Source organism: Thamnophis sirtalis, unplaced genomic scaffold (assembly GCF_051295495.1).
Source record: "Thamnophis sirtalis isolate CommonGarterSnake01/CBP01778 unplaced genomic scaffold, rThaSir2_p1.2 scaffold_11, whole genome shotgun sequence".
Classification (NCBI taxonomy): Eukaryota; Metazoa; Chordata; class Lepidosauria; order Squamata; family Natricidae; genus Thamnophis; species Thamnophis sirtalis.
The window spans coordinates 419805-433762 of record NW_028261391.1 but is presented as its reverse complement, the minus strand read 5'-3'; the positions used below and the strand labels follow the sequence as shown (position 1 = coordinate 433762).

General features: G+C 61.5%; 1 protein-coding gene across 1 annotated transcript in view; it reads right to left on the bottom strand.

The window, feature by feature from the left end:
* The window catches only part of LOC106548587 (putative cation-transporting ATPase 13A5), a 74726-nt gene that overhangs the window by 50996 nt on the left and 9772 nt on the right, over positions 1–13958 (bottom strand). Inside the window, exons 9-23 of the mRNA XM_087724998.1 lie at positions 13382–13459; positions 12500–12653; positions 11782–11893; positions 11321–11445; positions 10635–10789; positions 10101–10220; positions 9932–10011; positions 9787–9829; positions 9151–9260; positions 8537–8633; positions 8065–8137; positions 7435–7609; positions 6815–6984; positions 6600–6688; positions 6022–6102 (exon numbers count right to left, since the gene is read on the bottom strand). Of these exons, the coding sequence (XP_087581124.1) occupies positions 6022–6102; positions 6600–6688; positions 6815–6984; positions 7435–7609; positions 8065–8137; positions 8537–8633; positions 9151–9260; positions 9787–9829; positions 9932–10011; positions 10101–10220; positions 10635–10789; positions 11321–11445; positions 11782–11893; positions 12500–12653; positions 13382–13459 (1662 nt within the window). The remainder of the gene's footprint in view (positions 1–6021; positions 6103–6599; positions 6689–6814; positions 6985–7434; positions 7610–8064; positions 8138–8536; positions 8634–9150; positions 9261–9786; positions 9830–9931; positions 10012–10100; positions 10221–10634; positions 10790–11320; positions 11446–11781; positions 11894–12499; positions 12654–13381; positions 13460–13958) is intronic.

Sequence of the window (13958 nt, the reverse complement as noted above, 5' to 3'; positions counted from 1 at the left end):
CCAGCTAAGGTGGCACAACGTGGCCTCAGCAGGTTCTTCTGCCAGTGCCGCCCGGGGAGATTTCCCGGAGTGAGTCAGAGAGGGGAGGGGGAGCTTCCCGGCTAGGAAGGGCAGGGCGAGGCCTGCGGGTGAGGAATGAGCAACGGCTGCCGCCAACCCCTCCCGCATCGGAGTTGCAGAGCTGAAGAGCAGCCTCGGCCTGGGAATCCCCCTCTGCCCGGCTCTCTGGCTGCCTCGGCCGGGAGTTGCCAAGAGGGTTGCAAAAGTCGCGCGTTGTTGGGTGGGTGTGGAGGAAACTGCCCCCCTCCCAGAAAGCGGCTGCTGTTGACCAACCGGGGGAACCACCTTGCTGCCATGATGGGCTTCTCCAAAGGCAGCTGGACTTTCTTCGTCTCCTTCCTGGGAGCCCTTCGGTTCTGAGGAACTGGAGAAGCGTCTTGGGTGAGAAGTGAAACGTTTTCAAGGAAAAATATGGAGAAATTCCAGTTGCCTTTTGGAAGAAGCACCTTTGGGCCGACTGTGGCCTGGAGGATGGAGATTCTCTGGAGACCTTTCTGCCAGGAGGTCCCTCCCGCAGGAGCCCCGGCAGATGTGGGGCTGTGTGGCCCCCAGGGGGGAAGAAAGGGGGCCTCTTCGTCACGAGGGTTGGGACCTCAGAGGAAGCGCCTGGCCTGAAGCACCTGTGCTCCCCTTTTCCTCCAGCTCAGAGTCCCAGGTGGGGCTTCTGAAGGGGAGGCTGCCATATTATGGTCTGGGGTCTCTGCTGGCTGCTTCATGCCTAGCTCCCCTCTCTGAGCCCCCCTCCACCTACAGAGGGCCTGGCAGAGACAGCCGGGACCCCCAGTGTCCAGCCTGAGAGTCCTCCGGGCAGAAACTGCCCCCCCCCGTCAGGCATTCTGTGGGCTCCCGGCCATTGGAGCAAGGAGCCCCGGGTGGCAGAGCCAGGAACTTAAGACGTGGAGTTTGAGCTGTAAAACTGGTTTGGTGCCCAAATCCCTGCAGAACCAGCCTGGCTGATCAGGTGGGCAGGGAGAAACAGCTGGGGACACTTGGGGTGCGTGAAGTGGGCAGGCACTGCTTTTCTGTTAGCGCACGAAGACACACACAGACACACACACACCATGAAGGAGAGCCTGGCCAAAGTTTTGAAAGCTTTTTTTCCCAGAGGGCCTCCTTTCATGCGATGTCTCCAGCTTTTATTCTCCATTCACTGTTTGTTTCTTGGTGGAGTTTTATTGCTATTGTTGTGACATGTGGGGGTATTTTTAGAATTCTCTTTTTGAATTCTCTGTAAGCTGCCTGATGGTGGGGCGCAAGAGATGCGTCTGATAAACGAATGAATAGCCCAGGCTCTTTTATTTCTCCGCCCCCCCCCCTTTTAAAAAACCTGGCCAGTGGGGCTGCGCAGGGCCTGGATGTCCTCTCCTGCCCCTCCTTGGTGGCGGCTTCAGCTTCCCTCTGCTTTGGCTACCTGGGCAGGCGTGTAGATAGAGGGGGGAGGGGTCAGATTATTCTCCAGAGCACCTGAGATGCTGCCGGAGGAGAAACAACGGATGGAAACTGATCAAGGAGAGAAGCAACCTGGAATTACGGAGAAGCTTCCTTAAAGCGGTGGAACTCCTTGCCACCAGAAGTCCTGTGTGCCCCAACACTGGGAGTTTTTAAAAAGAGACTGGACAGTCACTGGCCTGAAACGGCACAGGTTCTCCTGCTTGAGCAAGGGGCTGGACTAGAGGACCTCCAGGGTCCAATCCTACTCCTCATCCCGTTCTATTCCATTTCTGTTCTGTATCATACGGTCCTTTTCCCTGGTTGTTGATTGCAAAGGCTTCTCCATGGGGCCCTTTGCAGGCTTCAGTCGCTTGGCTTGTTATGAACGTGTCTTCTTTCATAGTACAGGCAGTCCTCGACTTACAACAGTTCATTTAGTGACCATTCAAACTAAAAAAAGGGACTTACTACCATTTTCCACACTTGCAAGCATTGTGGCCTCCCCCAATGATCACATGATCAAAATTCAAATGCTTGGCAACTGACTCGTATTTATGACAGTCACAGTGTCCCAGGGGTCATGTGGTCCCCTTTTGTGACCTTCTGAGAAGCCAGATTCACTTAACAACCCGGGTTACTAACTTATCAACTACAGCGATTCAATAACTGTGGCAACTGTGTGTGTGTGTGTCAGTGGTGGGTTTCAATGGTTTTAGAACCTATTCTGTGGGTGTGGCCTATTTTGTGGGTGTGGCTTGGCAGTTATCTGACTGGGTGGGTATGGCCAGCTTGACATCACTCATGCACACTCAGTCACATGACTACCACCCCTTCAAGCCATGTGGCAAAAGTTTTTGGGACTCCTATGAAAGGGGGGGGGAGAGAGGGGAAAACCTCCCCAAAATAGACAACTGGAGGATTAAGGGCCGAAATTAGGGAGATCAGAGAAGGCAGGACAGAGAGGAATCCAGGAGAAAGCTATCACATGCTGGGGAAAGAACTTTGGGAGATCGGAGGCTGAAAGACAGAGGGGAATCCAGTGAGCGATGGAGAAGCTTCCAGACGGGCAGGAGCGAGCGAGCGAGTGACAGGGCTGGGGCAGGCGTTCCGGAAGTTACTTCCGGGTCCACCGGTCGAACCTCCTCTCACCGGATCGGTAAATTTCACCAACCGGTTCTCCCGAGCTGGTGCGAACCGGCAGAAACCCCCCACTGGTGTGTCAGAGAGAGAGGGGGTGCTTATTGGCTGAGCTTCCCTGAACCAGGTCACAGCTGAAGGACATCGAAAGCCCAAGACTGGTGGACTTCAACTTCCACAATTCCCCAGGGGGTTAAGTGAGGTTTCTCCCTGAGGTTTATTCATCCTGGAGTCACAGGGGTTGAGTTGATCCCATACAGTAAAGTTGATCACGTCACACCAGTAAGGAGCAGCCCCAACTTACTCAACCCAGAACAGGATCCTGGTAGTTAACCCTGAGTCACCCAGGCTGGGATGGCATCTGTGTGGACAGAGACCTCGCCACCCTTCACCCGCTTCTTCCCACAATGGGCAGACTCTCCCTCCGGGGGTTGGGACAGAGGGGCCTCCCCCCCCCCCCCATCAAGCCCTCCTCCCCTTCTCCAAGCGTCCTCCTGCCCCTCCCTTTGGAAAACGGCCATTGGGCAGTTGTGGCATGGCCTCCACTAACGTGGCCCAACGTGGCCTCAGCAGGTTCCTCTGCCAGAGCCAGAGAGTGGACAGTTGCTAGAGCCAAGGTGGTCCTGGACGAAAGAGGCCTAATCCCCCACCCAGGGGGGCTGGCTCCTCCCCGGCCTTCTCCCAGGGCCCCAAAGAGCCTGTGCAAAGGCGCCAACTTCCAATGGGATCACGGGGAAAATATGTACAGGGACGGCAAGCGTCTCAGCTGCATTTAATTAAAGCCTTTTTCTAGGATGTTCTCGGAACAGAAAATGTAAACGGAAGATGAATTTCTGCCCAAGGGCCAAGATGGCAGCCCTTGAGCTGCTCTTTTAAGCAGACCACCATGTCGTCGTCATCATCATCATCAACGCAGGCCCCCGTTGGACCCCAATATTGAACAAAAATCAGTTGAAATAAAATAGTAGCAGCCATTTCCAGATTTCAGCCCCTGCAATGCCCAAGGGAACCACCAGAGGTCCCCAGAACACAGGTAAAGACTGACCCCTGCTGGCACAGAAGTGGCCATCCAGAACTTTGTTTATTATTATATTTGTTTATTATATTTATATGCTGCCCTTTTCCCCCGAAGGGGACTCAGGGCGGCTCAAAACTCAAACCAGGGAAGGGGGATACAGACAAAAAATTAAAAAACAAAGCATAACAATGCATAATTTAAAACACCCAACAGTCATACCATTCGAGACGGGGGCAACAGCTCTTTAGCCCCAGGCCTGTCGGAACAGCCAGGTTTTAAGGGCTTTGCGGAAGGCCTGGAGGGTGGTGAGGGTTCGAATCTCCACGGGGAGTTCGTTCCAGAGGGTCGGAGCAGCCACAGAGAAGGCCCTCCTCCGGGTAGTCGCCAGTCGGCATTGGCCGGCGGATGGAATTCGGAGGAGGCCTAATCTGTGGGATCTGATCGGTCTAGTGGAGGTAATTGGCAGCAGGCGGTCTCTCAAGTACCCAGGTCCAATACCATGAAGGGCTTTATAAGTGACGACTAGCGCCTTGAAGCGTATCCGGAGACCAATAGGCAGCCAGTGGATAGGTGTTACGTGGGTGAACCGAGGTGCACCCACAATCACTCGCGCGGCTGCATTCTGGACAAGCTGAAGTCTCCAAATGCTCTTCAAGGGCTGCCCCATGTAGAGCACGTTGCAGTAGTCACTTCCCCTGAGAGCTGGTGGCCCCAGAGAGGCCCCAGGAGCCCCCCCCCAATAGGGGAAGGGGGGCTTTCTGGCAGGAGAAACGCTTGCAGTGAACCATCAGGAGGAGACAGAAGCCCTTAAGGCCCTTAAGGATGGGGAAGGAAGCAGGAAGACCCAAGGAGGGAGGGGCTGGAGGAGGAGCTGCCCACACTTGACCCCCTGGCAGCCTCAGGGATCTGGAGGGCGAGGAAGGTTGTCCTGGGGGCACCTGGAGCATCTGCAACCCCTACTAGCTTTGGGGAGAAAGGGAGCTCCTTTGGCCCAGGGCTGCCCAGTGGAAGCTTCTGGAGCAAGCCCACCCACACCGCCCTCCAGGAAGGGGAGCTTCCTTGTGCCTTAAGAGGGAAGACCCCGAGGGGACCCTCCCTACATCTCCTCCCCTCTCCTTTGGCACCATCCCTCCAACAGGGCAGGTGGATTCACTGCCCCCCCAGCCCTTTCCAGGCTCCCACTGGGCTTCCCTGCCTCCCACTGCTGACCCCCCCCCATAGGCATCTCCCGGCTGCCCTCTGCTGCCCCCAAGACCCACAGGGCAGGTGCGGGAGAGGGTCCAGGGCTGCCAGCAGAGACCCTTCCTCAGCAGTTGTGGCAGGGCTGCTCGTGGCTCACAAAGGCCGGATTGGTGTAGGTGGGGCCCGGCCCTTCGAGGGGGACAGCCGTGCAGCCCGAGAAGTCCGTCCTGTTGCTGGGGGGCCACGCAGGGTCCTGCCGCAGGGTCCGCTGGAGCTGCTTGTAGCGGCTGCTGGACTGGTAGCCCACGGCCCTCTTCAGCCACCGCCAGAGCGCCCGGTTCTCTATCAGCCACTCCTGGAGGGGGGAGGGGGAGGTCAGGGAGGGGGCAGAGTCAGGGGGCAAAGTCTCCCTCCCCCCACACCACCCCTCTGGCTTGGCAGGCCTGGAGGCAGAGCAGGCGGCCAGAAGCCAAGGCTGCCCCTGACGGGTGGCCAGGCCTGTGGGACAGGAGGGTCTGGGGGGGGGCCTTAGGAGAGGAACTGCAGGAAGGCTAGTCCTTGACTTATAAGCCCAACATCTCCACTGCTATCCAAACCAGTTGCTAAGTGAGTCACGCCCCTTTTTGCAACTTTTCTTGCTATGGTTCAGAGGGGGATTCAGCCAGTTCTGACCAGTTCTGGAGATCCGGTAGTGGAAATTTTGAGTAGTTTGGAGAATTGGTAAATACCCCCCCTGGCTGGCCCCGCCCCCATCTCTTCTCTGCCCCCCGAGGAGTCCCAACTGACGGGCAGGGAATGGGGATTTTGCAGTATCCTTCCCCTGCCACGCCCACCAAGCCACGCCCACAGGACCCGTAGTAACAAAGGCTGAATCCCACCACTGCTGCAGTTGTTAAGTGAATCACTGCAGTTGTTAAATCAGTAGCAAGGTTGCTAAGTGAATCTGGCTTCCCCGTGGATTTGGCCTGTCTGGAAGTCACAAAAGGGGATCACGTGACTCTGCAACCGTCATAGGTTCATGCCAGTTGCCCAGCTTCTGAATCTGGGTCATGTGACCCTGGGGAGGCCGTGCTGGGCGAAGTCTGGCCATCCGTCTCCCTGTTTCCGGGGGCCCTGGGACTCTGCATTGCTGCCAGTCAGCCTGAGGGGGGAGTTTCCGGCTGGTTTGGGGGGCAGAGCAGGACCCCACTCACCTCCACAGCGAGGGAGGCGATGAAGGCGACCAGCAGGAGCCCCAGCAGCCAGACCCTCCAGAGGGTGGGGGTGCAGACCAGCTGTGGGTGGGAGAGAGGGCAGGGGTCAGAGGGGGGAGAAATGGGGGGGCTGCATCTTGCTCCCACCCACCCACCCACCCTTCAGGCCTGGCTAAAGACTGACCAGGCTCTGCTCCCACCCTCCACCCCCCTGCAATGGGGCAGCCCAGCCTTCTTGGGGGGGGGTCCGTCTCTCCCAACCTGGAGCCCCCCCCAATGGGCTGGACCAACTCCCAAGACTTTTTCCCATTGCGGATGAAAGCTGAGCCACAGTTGCTGTGAGCCTCCACATCCACCCTGCAGCTCCGTCTGGAGGGGGCACCAGAGGATCCCCCCCCCTTCCAGGCCTTCGGCTGAACCTTCTGCCAGAAGGGGCTCCCCAGACGTCCTGCCCTGGGGTTCAGCACAAGGCCAGGCCCACCTTGGCCAGGCTGAGAAGTGGGTCTCTGAGATGGGCCCCCTCCAGGCTCCTGTGGCCAGGCCTCCCCCGCCCCCCCCCAGCCCCCAGCCCTGCTTACGTCCATCTGGGCATAGAGTCCCTCGATGTTGGCAAATAGGAAGAAGAGGCAGGCCGCCAGCTGCGCCATCAGGACTGCCACAAAGACATCTGGAGGGGCAAAAAAGTGGCAAAGCCCAGCTAATATCCAGTGGGGTCCTATGGTCCCTCAGCCCCTCCCTCCCCCTCCCTCCCTCCCTCCCCCCCCTCCCTCCCTCCGTCCCTGGGGCCGCTTACAGTTTCTGTGGAGGGGCTCCCGGAAGGGCCTCCCCTTGGAGAAGACCACGGCCACCGTCAGGCAGTGGAGGGTGCAGAGGAGCCAGACGCTGGTGTTCTCGTAGCTCTGGAAGCCCTGCCGGGGCAGGGGGGCTTGGGGGGCGTGAGTGGCGTTCCCAGGGGAGCAGGCGCTGGAAGGAAGCGGGGAGGGGGGGACCCCAATTGTTTATTGTGCCTTTATGTATTAGTTTACGTTAGGAGACAGAATCCTAGGACTGGAAGGGAGCTGGGAGGCCACCTAGTCCAGCCCTCTGCTCAAGGCAGGAGACGTTACACCGTCCAAGTCCAATCGATCCCTAGAAAGGCATTCTCGGCCCTTCCCCTTGGCCGTTGAGCTTAATGCATTTATGCTTTTAGGCCTTTGAAGGCTGCCCAGGGCCCCTCTGGGGAGTGAGGCCGGGGGGGGGCAGGTGGGGGGGGATACAAACTGAAATCAGTGGGGAGCAGGGGGTCCCTTGTGCTTCAAAAGAGGCCACCATCTTAGCCAGCGCAGCCTCTGCTCCAGCAATCCTGGGCTCCCCTCGCTCCATGGGGGCAGGAGGGGGTCTCCACGCTCTGGGGCCGGAGGGGGGGGCGCCTACCTGTGGATGTCGCTGGCCGAGTACCAGAGCTGCTGCTGCACCAGGAGGAACCCGCTCAGCTGCACCGCCAGGCTGAGGAGCAGGTTCAGCACCACGGAGAGCAGCAGCGGAGGGGCGATCAGCTGCGTGGGGGGGCGGTAGGGTGCCAGGCTGCGGTGGGGCCCGTTCAGGCTCACTGCAAGAGAGGGCACCGGGGGTGGGGGGGCTAGATGGGGCAGCCCCACACGGAGCCCCACCCAGGGCTTTGGGAAGGCGGCTGGTGGCAGACGGAGCCTGAGGGAAGCCTGGCGCTTCAGGCCTCCCTCTTGGCAGGGAGGGCATCCGTTCCCATAGGAGGCGAAGGGTGCCAGCCCTTCTCGTGGCACGGGAGCACCCTGGCAGTCGGAAGGGGGCAGGGCTGGAGGGTCTCCCTTGAAGGAGGCCAGCTTTGCCCAGGGTGGGTGGGGCCCCCCTTGAGGCCTGTTGCCTGGCAGAGCGGAGGTGGCCCATCCATGCAGTCCCAGCCCTCCTGCCCATCCCCAGCTCTGTGCAGGGTGGGTGGGGGTCTTCCTTGGTCTTCCTGGAAGGCCTCGACCAGCTTCCCAGCCAGGAAGGCCCCCTCCGCCCCTGGGGTCCTTGGGGGCAGCTTACTTGTCATCCCGATGAGGGTGGTGATGGCCAAGTCTTGGAAGAGGAACTGGTAATTCCCAAAGGAGTTGAGTTGCTGAAAGCCAGAAGCAGAAGGGCAGCTCTTGAGGGGGGGGGTCTCTCCTCCCCAGCCCCAGGCCTTCTGGCAGAGGGAGAGGGAAAGAGGAGGGGGCTTCGGCTTCCCCCCAGCCGGCTCATCGCAGGAGCTTCCTGGGTCAGACTCTGAGCCTCTCCAGCCACCTTCCCTTGCCAGCCCCTTAAGCCCCCTCCCCTCAGGGCTGTTGGGAGGGGGGCCCACCTCTCAGACACGGAGAGAGAGGCCATTGGAAAGGAAGGGGGGGCCAGAAGAGCCCTCTGGCCCAGGTCTGGGGACCCACAGGGCAGCCCTCTCCCAAGGCTGGCCCTGGTCAGGAAGACCCATCCCTGCAGCGCCCCCTCCCCACTCCAGTCCCAGTGGAGGAAAAGGGCCCCCTACCCAGTAGAGCAGGAGGACCCCGATGTAGCTGGCCAGGCTGAAGAGGGCCATGTACTTGAACATGCAGAAGGAGGTGACCAGGGCTGCCCTTCCGTGCCTGGAGGGGGGAGAGGGGGGAGGGGGGAGCATTAGAAGCATTGAAGCGGTATATAAGTCTACTGCTATTGCTATTAGAGAGATGACCCTAAACCCTCCCCCCCCTGGAGGAGCAGAGGTGGCCCTTTCTGCCACAGGCTCCTCCTCCCCCCTGCAGAGACCCTCTGTGCTGCTCAGGGATGTTCGGGGGGGGGGGGAGACACTGGCTGGAGGCTCCTTTCCCACCTGCAGCAAGTGAGGCCTCCAACTTTCATTGCCCCCCACCCCCGAGAGGAAGCCCAGCCTGCGTTGGATAAAGGGGACGCCCCCCCCCCTCTGAATCAGGGAGGGGGGTTCACAGGGAGCTGATTCCACCAAAGGAGGCCCCCCTCCAGCCATGAGGTTTCCCTCTTTGCAAAACCTGCCCCTCCCCATTGGGTGAGCCCAAAGGCCCCCACAATGAGCCCTGGGAACATGGGCCCCGCATGGGGCGGGTCCCCCAGCCAGGGCCCCCCTGGCCTCCCTCCTTCCCTGCCCACCTGATCAGCTCCGGCACACACTCAATGGTGGGGACCTGGGAGGTGAAGGGGGAAGCCACCGAGGCCGCCTGCTGGGAGAGGGAGATCCCAGCGTGGGCCTCCTTCAGGGCCTGCAAGGGGAGAAGCCGGACTCAGAGCCAGGCCGGGTCATCTGGCGGGCCGCCTGGGCGCCCTCCGCGGGAGGATTGAAGGGGCGCTTCCTGGCCTGGCTCTGCTCAGGCACCTTCCGGCAAATCAAGCAGAAGGCCACAGGCCCTGGGACCCATCAGGAGGTGGGGGAGGGAGGGCAGGGGGCCACGGGAGAAGGGGAAGGGGGGAAGGGACCCTCCCCATTAGAGAAAAGCTGGCCTGGACTGGAGAGCTCTTCCAAAGAGAGGTGGGGCATTCCTGCTGGCTCGGCCGAGAGGATTCAGTGCCCGCCTCACCCAGGAGCCTCTCCAGTTCTTGTGAAGATGCCCAGCAGCCCCTTCTGGGCAGCCCCTCAATGCCTGGTGAAGGAGCCCGGCACCCTTGCCTTGGCCCTCACCCTGGGCGTGGCAGTGGCAGGGGAGAGCCAGCCCTCGTTCCCTGGTTCTGCCCCTGCCCATCGGCCAGGGAGACTCCTGCCCCCCTGCCCAACAGCCTTGCAAGACTCACCCCACAGTCGTTGGCCCCGTCTCCACACATGCCCACGTAGTAGCTGGAAGAGAGAAGGCAGCGCCCAGCCCCCTCCGTGAGTCCCGGGCAGCCCAGCCCAGCCCTGCCCAACTGCCTTTCGGGGGTCCCGGGGCCCCTCACTCACTCAAGCTGCTGGAACTGTTGCACCAGGTGGGCCTTCTGGGCCGGAGACATCCGGGCAAAGACCGTCCCGTTCAGCAGCAGCTGCAGGAGAGAGACAGCCGAGGCTTGAGGCGGGGCGGGAGACCCCTGGGGGGAGGAGGGGGCTGGAGCAGCTTCTCCTCTGCGCTCACCTGTGGCAGGAGGTGCCCGAAGTGCTGGCTGAGGACCTCGTAGGAGCCCCCACTCAGGCAGAAGTGCCAGCCAAGGTCCCCGGCGGGTGGAGGGTCTCCCCCAGGTGCCAGAAGGCCCCCCTGAAAGGAGAAACGGGGTGTGGGGGGAGGGGGCAAAGCACAGGAGGGCCCATGGGAGGATTTCTCCCCGGATCTCAGTTGCATCTGTTCACGCCAGGACCCTCGGCCTCTGGAGGGAGGGGGAAGACCCCCCAGACAGGAGGTTTTCCTTATGGACATGGATCCACACATCATTCCCTTCCTGACAGGTGGGAATCTGAGGGCGTCTCTTTCCCTGTGTTCCCCTCCCTCCCCCGCTCCCTCCCTCCCTCCAGCACTGCCGTCTAGCAGACCCTGAAGTCCGTCAGCCGTTCCTATTTGCTCTGGGTCCTGGTTTTGATGCCCAGAGGGCACATCCCGAGGGGGCCTGGAGGCCTCTGAGGGGGTTGCCCAGCCCCCCATGCCCCTCTGCCTCCCCTCCACCAGGCCGCTCACCTCTGGGCCACTGCTGGGCTCCTCCAGCTCTTCCCAGCTGACAGAGGCCGAGGGCTGCCCTGGCCAGGCCCTCGCTTCCACCAGAACCACCCGGCTGCCCTGGGGGATCATGCCCGCGTTCCTGGCCACGGTGATCGCCGTCTGAAGGTTGTCGCCTGGGGAGTTGAGAGGGGTTGCATTGCAACTGAGCCTGGAGCCTGGGGAGCCCCCTGCCGGAGCCCACACCCCACTCTGAGCCTCGACTTCAGCTGGCGAAGCAGGGCAGGAGGGTGAGGGGGGCCCTTGGGGGTCAGAGGGCGGCCTGTCTCCACCCCCCCCTTTCCTTGCAGAGAAGGGGAGGCCTCTGGCGGTCCCCGGAGTGACTTTTTCCTACCCCAAACCTTCCCTCGGCCATTGCAACATCCCCCACGCAACTTCCTTGGCCGCCGGGCAGTCATGGAGGAAGGGGAGCATGGGATATGTGGTGATAAAGGACAAAAGCCGCAAGGGGGCCCTGGCAGAACCATCCCTGCTTGAGGGGTCCGTTTTTCCGGCTGGTTGGAAGACCCGACGTGACCCACCCCAGCCGCCCTGACTCACAGGCGGAGCTCCTGCTGAGGAAGGCGGGTGCTGGGTGGGCGGTCTCCCTGTGGCACAGCCGGGGGCTTCTCCTGCTCCCAGCTGCCTGGCCAAAGAGCCCGACTCACCGGTGACCATCACGCTCCGGAGGCCGGCCTGGCTGAGCTCCTGCAGGACCGGCCTGGACTGGCTCTTCAGGCGGTTCTCCATGACCAGCAGCCCCAGGAAGGTCAGGCCGGACTCCAGCTCCTCCCTGGCCACAAGAGAGAGGGTCCTTCTGCCCAGGGGAGCTCGGGAGCCCCCTCCCCCCCCACCGGCCTCCTGGCTGGGAGCAGCCCTGTCTCCCCCAGGGCCACCAGAGTGCAGAGGAGGCCGCTCGACCTCAGGGGGCTGCGGAGGGACCCCCCCTCTCTCCTCTGGGCTGCTTGCTTCCCTCCCCCAGCCAAAGAAGGGGGAGCTGCACGCCAGCCCTGGTTGGGAAGCCAGGCAGGGCAGGGCGACCTCTCTCCAGCCTCCCCTGGGCCTCCTTGGCAGGCGGCCCCCTCCCTCCCTCCCTCCTGCCCGTCTGCTGGGGCCCCCAGACCCTCACCTGGTCATGGAGGCAGCCGGTCTTCCTTCCTGCAAGCGTTTGTGTGCCAAGGCAATGACTCGGAAGCCCTGGGAAGTGCAGCCCCGGAGTTCCCGGGCAAAGCTGGGGGGCACTGGGGGAGGGGGGAGAGTTAGGCCATGGGAAGAACAACTGGCCTCGCGAGGAAGACCCCGTGTCCAAGACAAGACAAGGAGCAGGCCCTAAACCCTCCGCCCCTCCCCCTTTGGACCTTCACAGGGGGTCCCACCAAGGAAGCCCCCCAACCCATCTCCTCCAGAGCTCAGAGCTCCTTCTCCTGCCCACTGCCAGGCTGCAGCAGAGCCTCAGCATAACCAGCCAGCAGAGTTGGAAGGGACCTTGGAGGTCCTCTAGTCCAGCCCCCTGCTCAAGCAGGAGACTCCGAGCCACTCAGGAGAAATGGCCGCCCAGCCTCTTCTCGAAAGCCTCCAGGGATGGAGCTTCCGCAACCTCTGGAGCGGGAAGTCCTTCAGGAGATTCCTCCTTAGTTCCTGGTCGCTTCTCCCCTTGATTAGTTTCCATCCGTTGCTCCTTGTCCTGCCCTCGGGGGCTTTGGAGAACGATATGACCACCCTCTTCTTTGGGGCAGCCCCTCAGCCCCTATTGGAAGGCTGCCATTATGCCTCCCCTCTGCAGGGCCCAGCCCAGCCAGGCACAGTGGGCAGGAGGTGGTGCAGGGCAATGCCAACTGAGGGCTCACCTGTCTCCGGCTGGCAGAAACTGGCCACCATCTCCGGGGCGCCCTTCATGAAGACCTGGCCGTCCCCAGGGGCCTCCTGGGCCACCACCGTCATCCGCTGCAGGGCTGAAGAAAAGGGGAACTGCCGAAGGACGGCCAGGCCCTTCACGGGCACCTGGGGGGGGGGGGGAAGCAGAGAGGCTCAGCTGCCTGCCCAGGCCCAGGAAGGAGGGAGGGAGGGAGGGGGGCATTTCCCTGCACTGTTGGTGTAATGCAGAAGGGCCCTGAGAGATTGACAGGTCAGTGGAACCAATCTGGCACCTCTTCAGCAGGCTGTCTGAACCCGATGGCACCAGGTCATGTGACCCAGCCCCAAATCAGCTCATCCCAGCTCCCCAGTGGCGCTTCTCACTCTGCCCCCTGGCAGCCACTGGAGTAACCACTGTCCCTACTCAGGCATGGGAGCCGGACGGAGGCTTTGGCCCCTCTCCCCTTGCTGAAGGGAGACCTCGCGGGGGTGGCAGTGGGCCTGGGGACAAAGCCACCCGGCTGGCAGGAGGCCTCTGCTTGTGTCCGGGAGCACCAGGGGAGGGACCCAAGCGAAGGCCACGACCTCGCTCGCTCCCCCACTTGGACCGCAAGCAAGGCCAGGGTCCTGGCTTGGTCCAGAGCTGCAGTTGGCCTCCCTTGAAGGAGCCAAGAGGGAGCCGGTGCCAGGGTGAGGTTTCCTGGCAGTGGGCAGGATCAGGCCGAAGGATGCCCAGGCTCCATCCCTGGTCACCGCCAGAGGCCCTCTGATCCCTCTCTGGAGGCCAGTTTGGAGAGATTCTTAAGCAAAGGCAGGACGGGAGGGAAGAGGGTCCCTTCTCTGCCAAGGGCTGGACATGGGAACCAGGCACTGACCTCTGCCGCTTCAGGTCCTGGGCTGACCACCAGGACATCAGCCGGGCCTCCTTCCCAACCGACGGACTCCACAAGTTCCTGCAGGTTCCAACAGGAGGAAAAGTGACATTGGGCCCCACAACGTCCACCGGAAAAGGGGATGCGATGACGTTGAAAAGGGGGCTAGCAAGGAACGGACTCAAAGGCCAAGGGATGGAAAGAACCCGTGTCTGCCGTGGGCACAGGGCAGGGGTGGGCAACCGTGGCCCCTTCGACTGCCAGAATTCCCCAGCCAGCCGAAGGAGACGCGTCCTGACATTATCAACATGCAGATGAGGCAACGATGGGATTCGTACCATTTGAGTGATGACATCACCACCTTTGTGGCCAGGTTGCCCCCCCCCTCTCGAACTAATGGGGGAGCCAGCGGCATCTTTGGTGGCCTGCCAGGGCTTGGGGGAACAGACCAGGAGTGGCACCCCAATGATGTCATCGGGAAGCAGCCCACAGACCGGGCTCCCCCCTCAGTTCTCACAGCCAGACCTCCTGCAGGTTCCGCATCAGGGGACCCCGACAGGACCAGATTTAGGCCAATTCC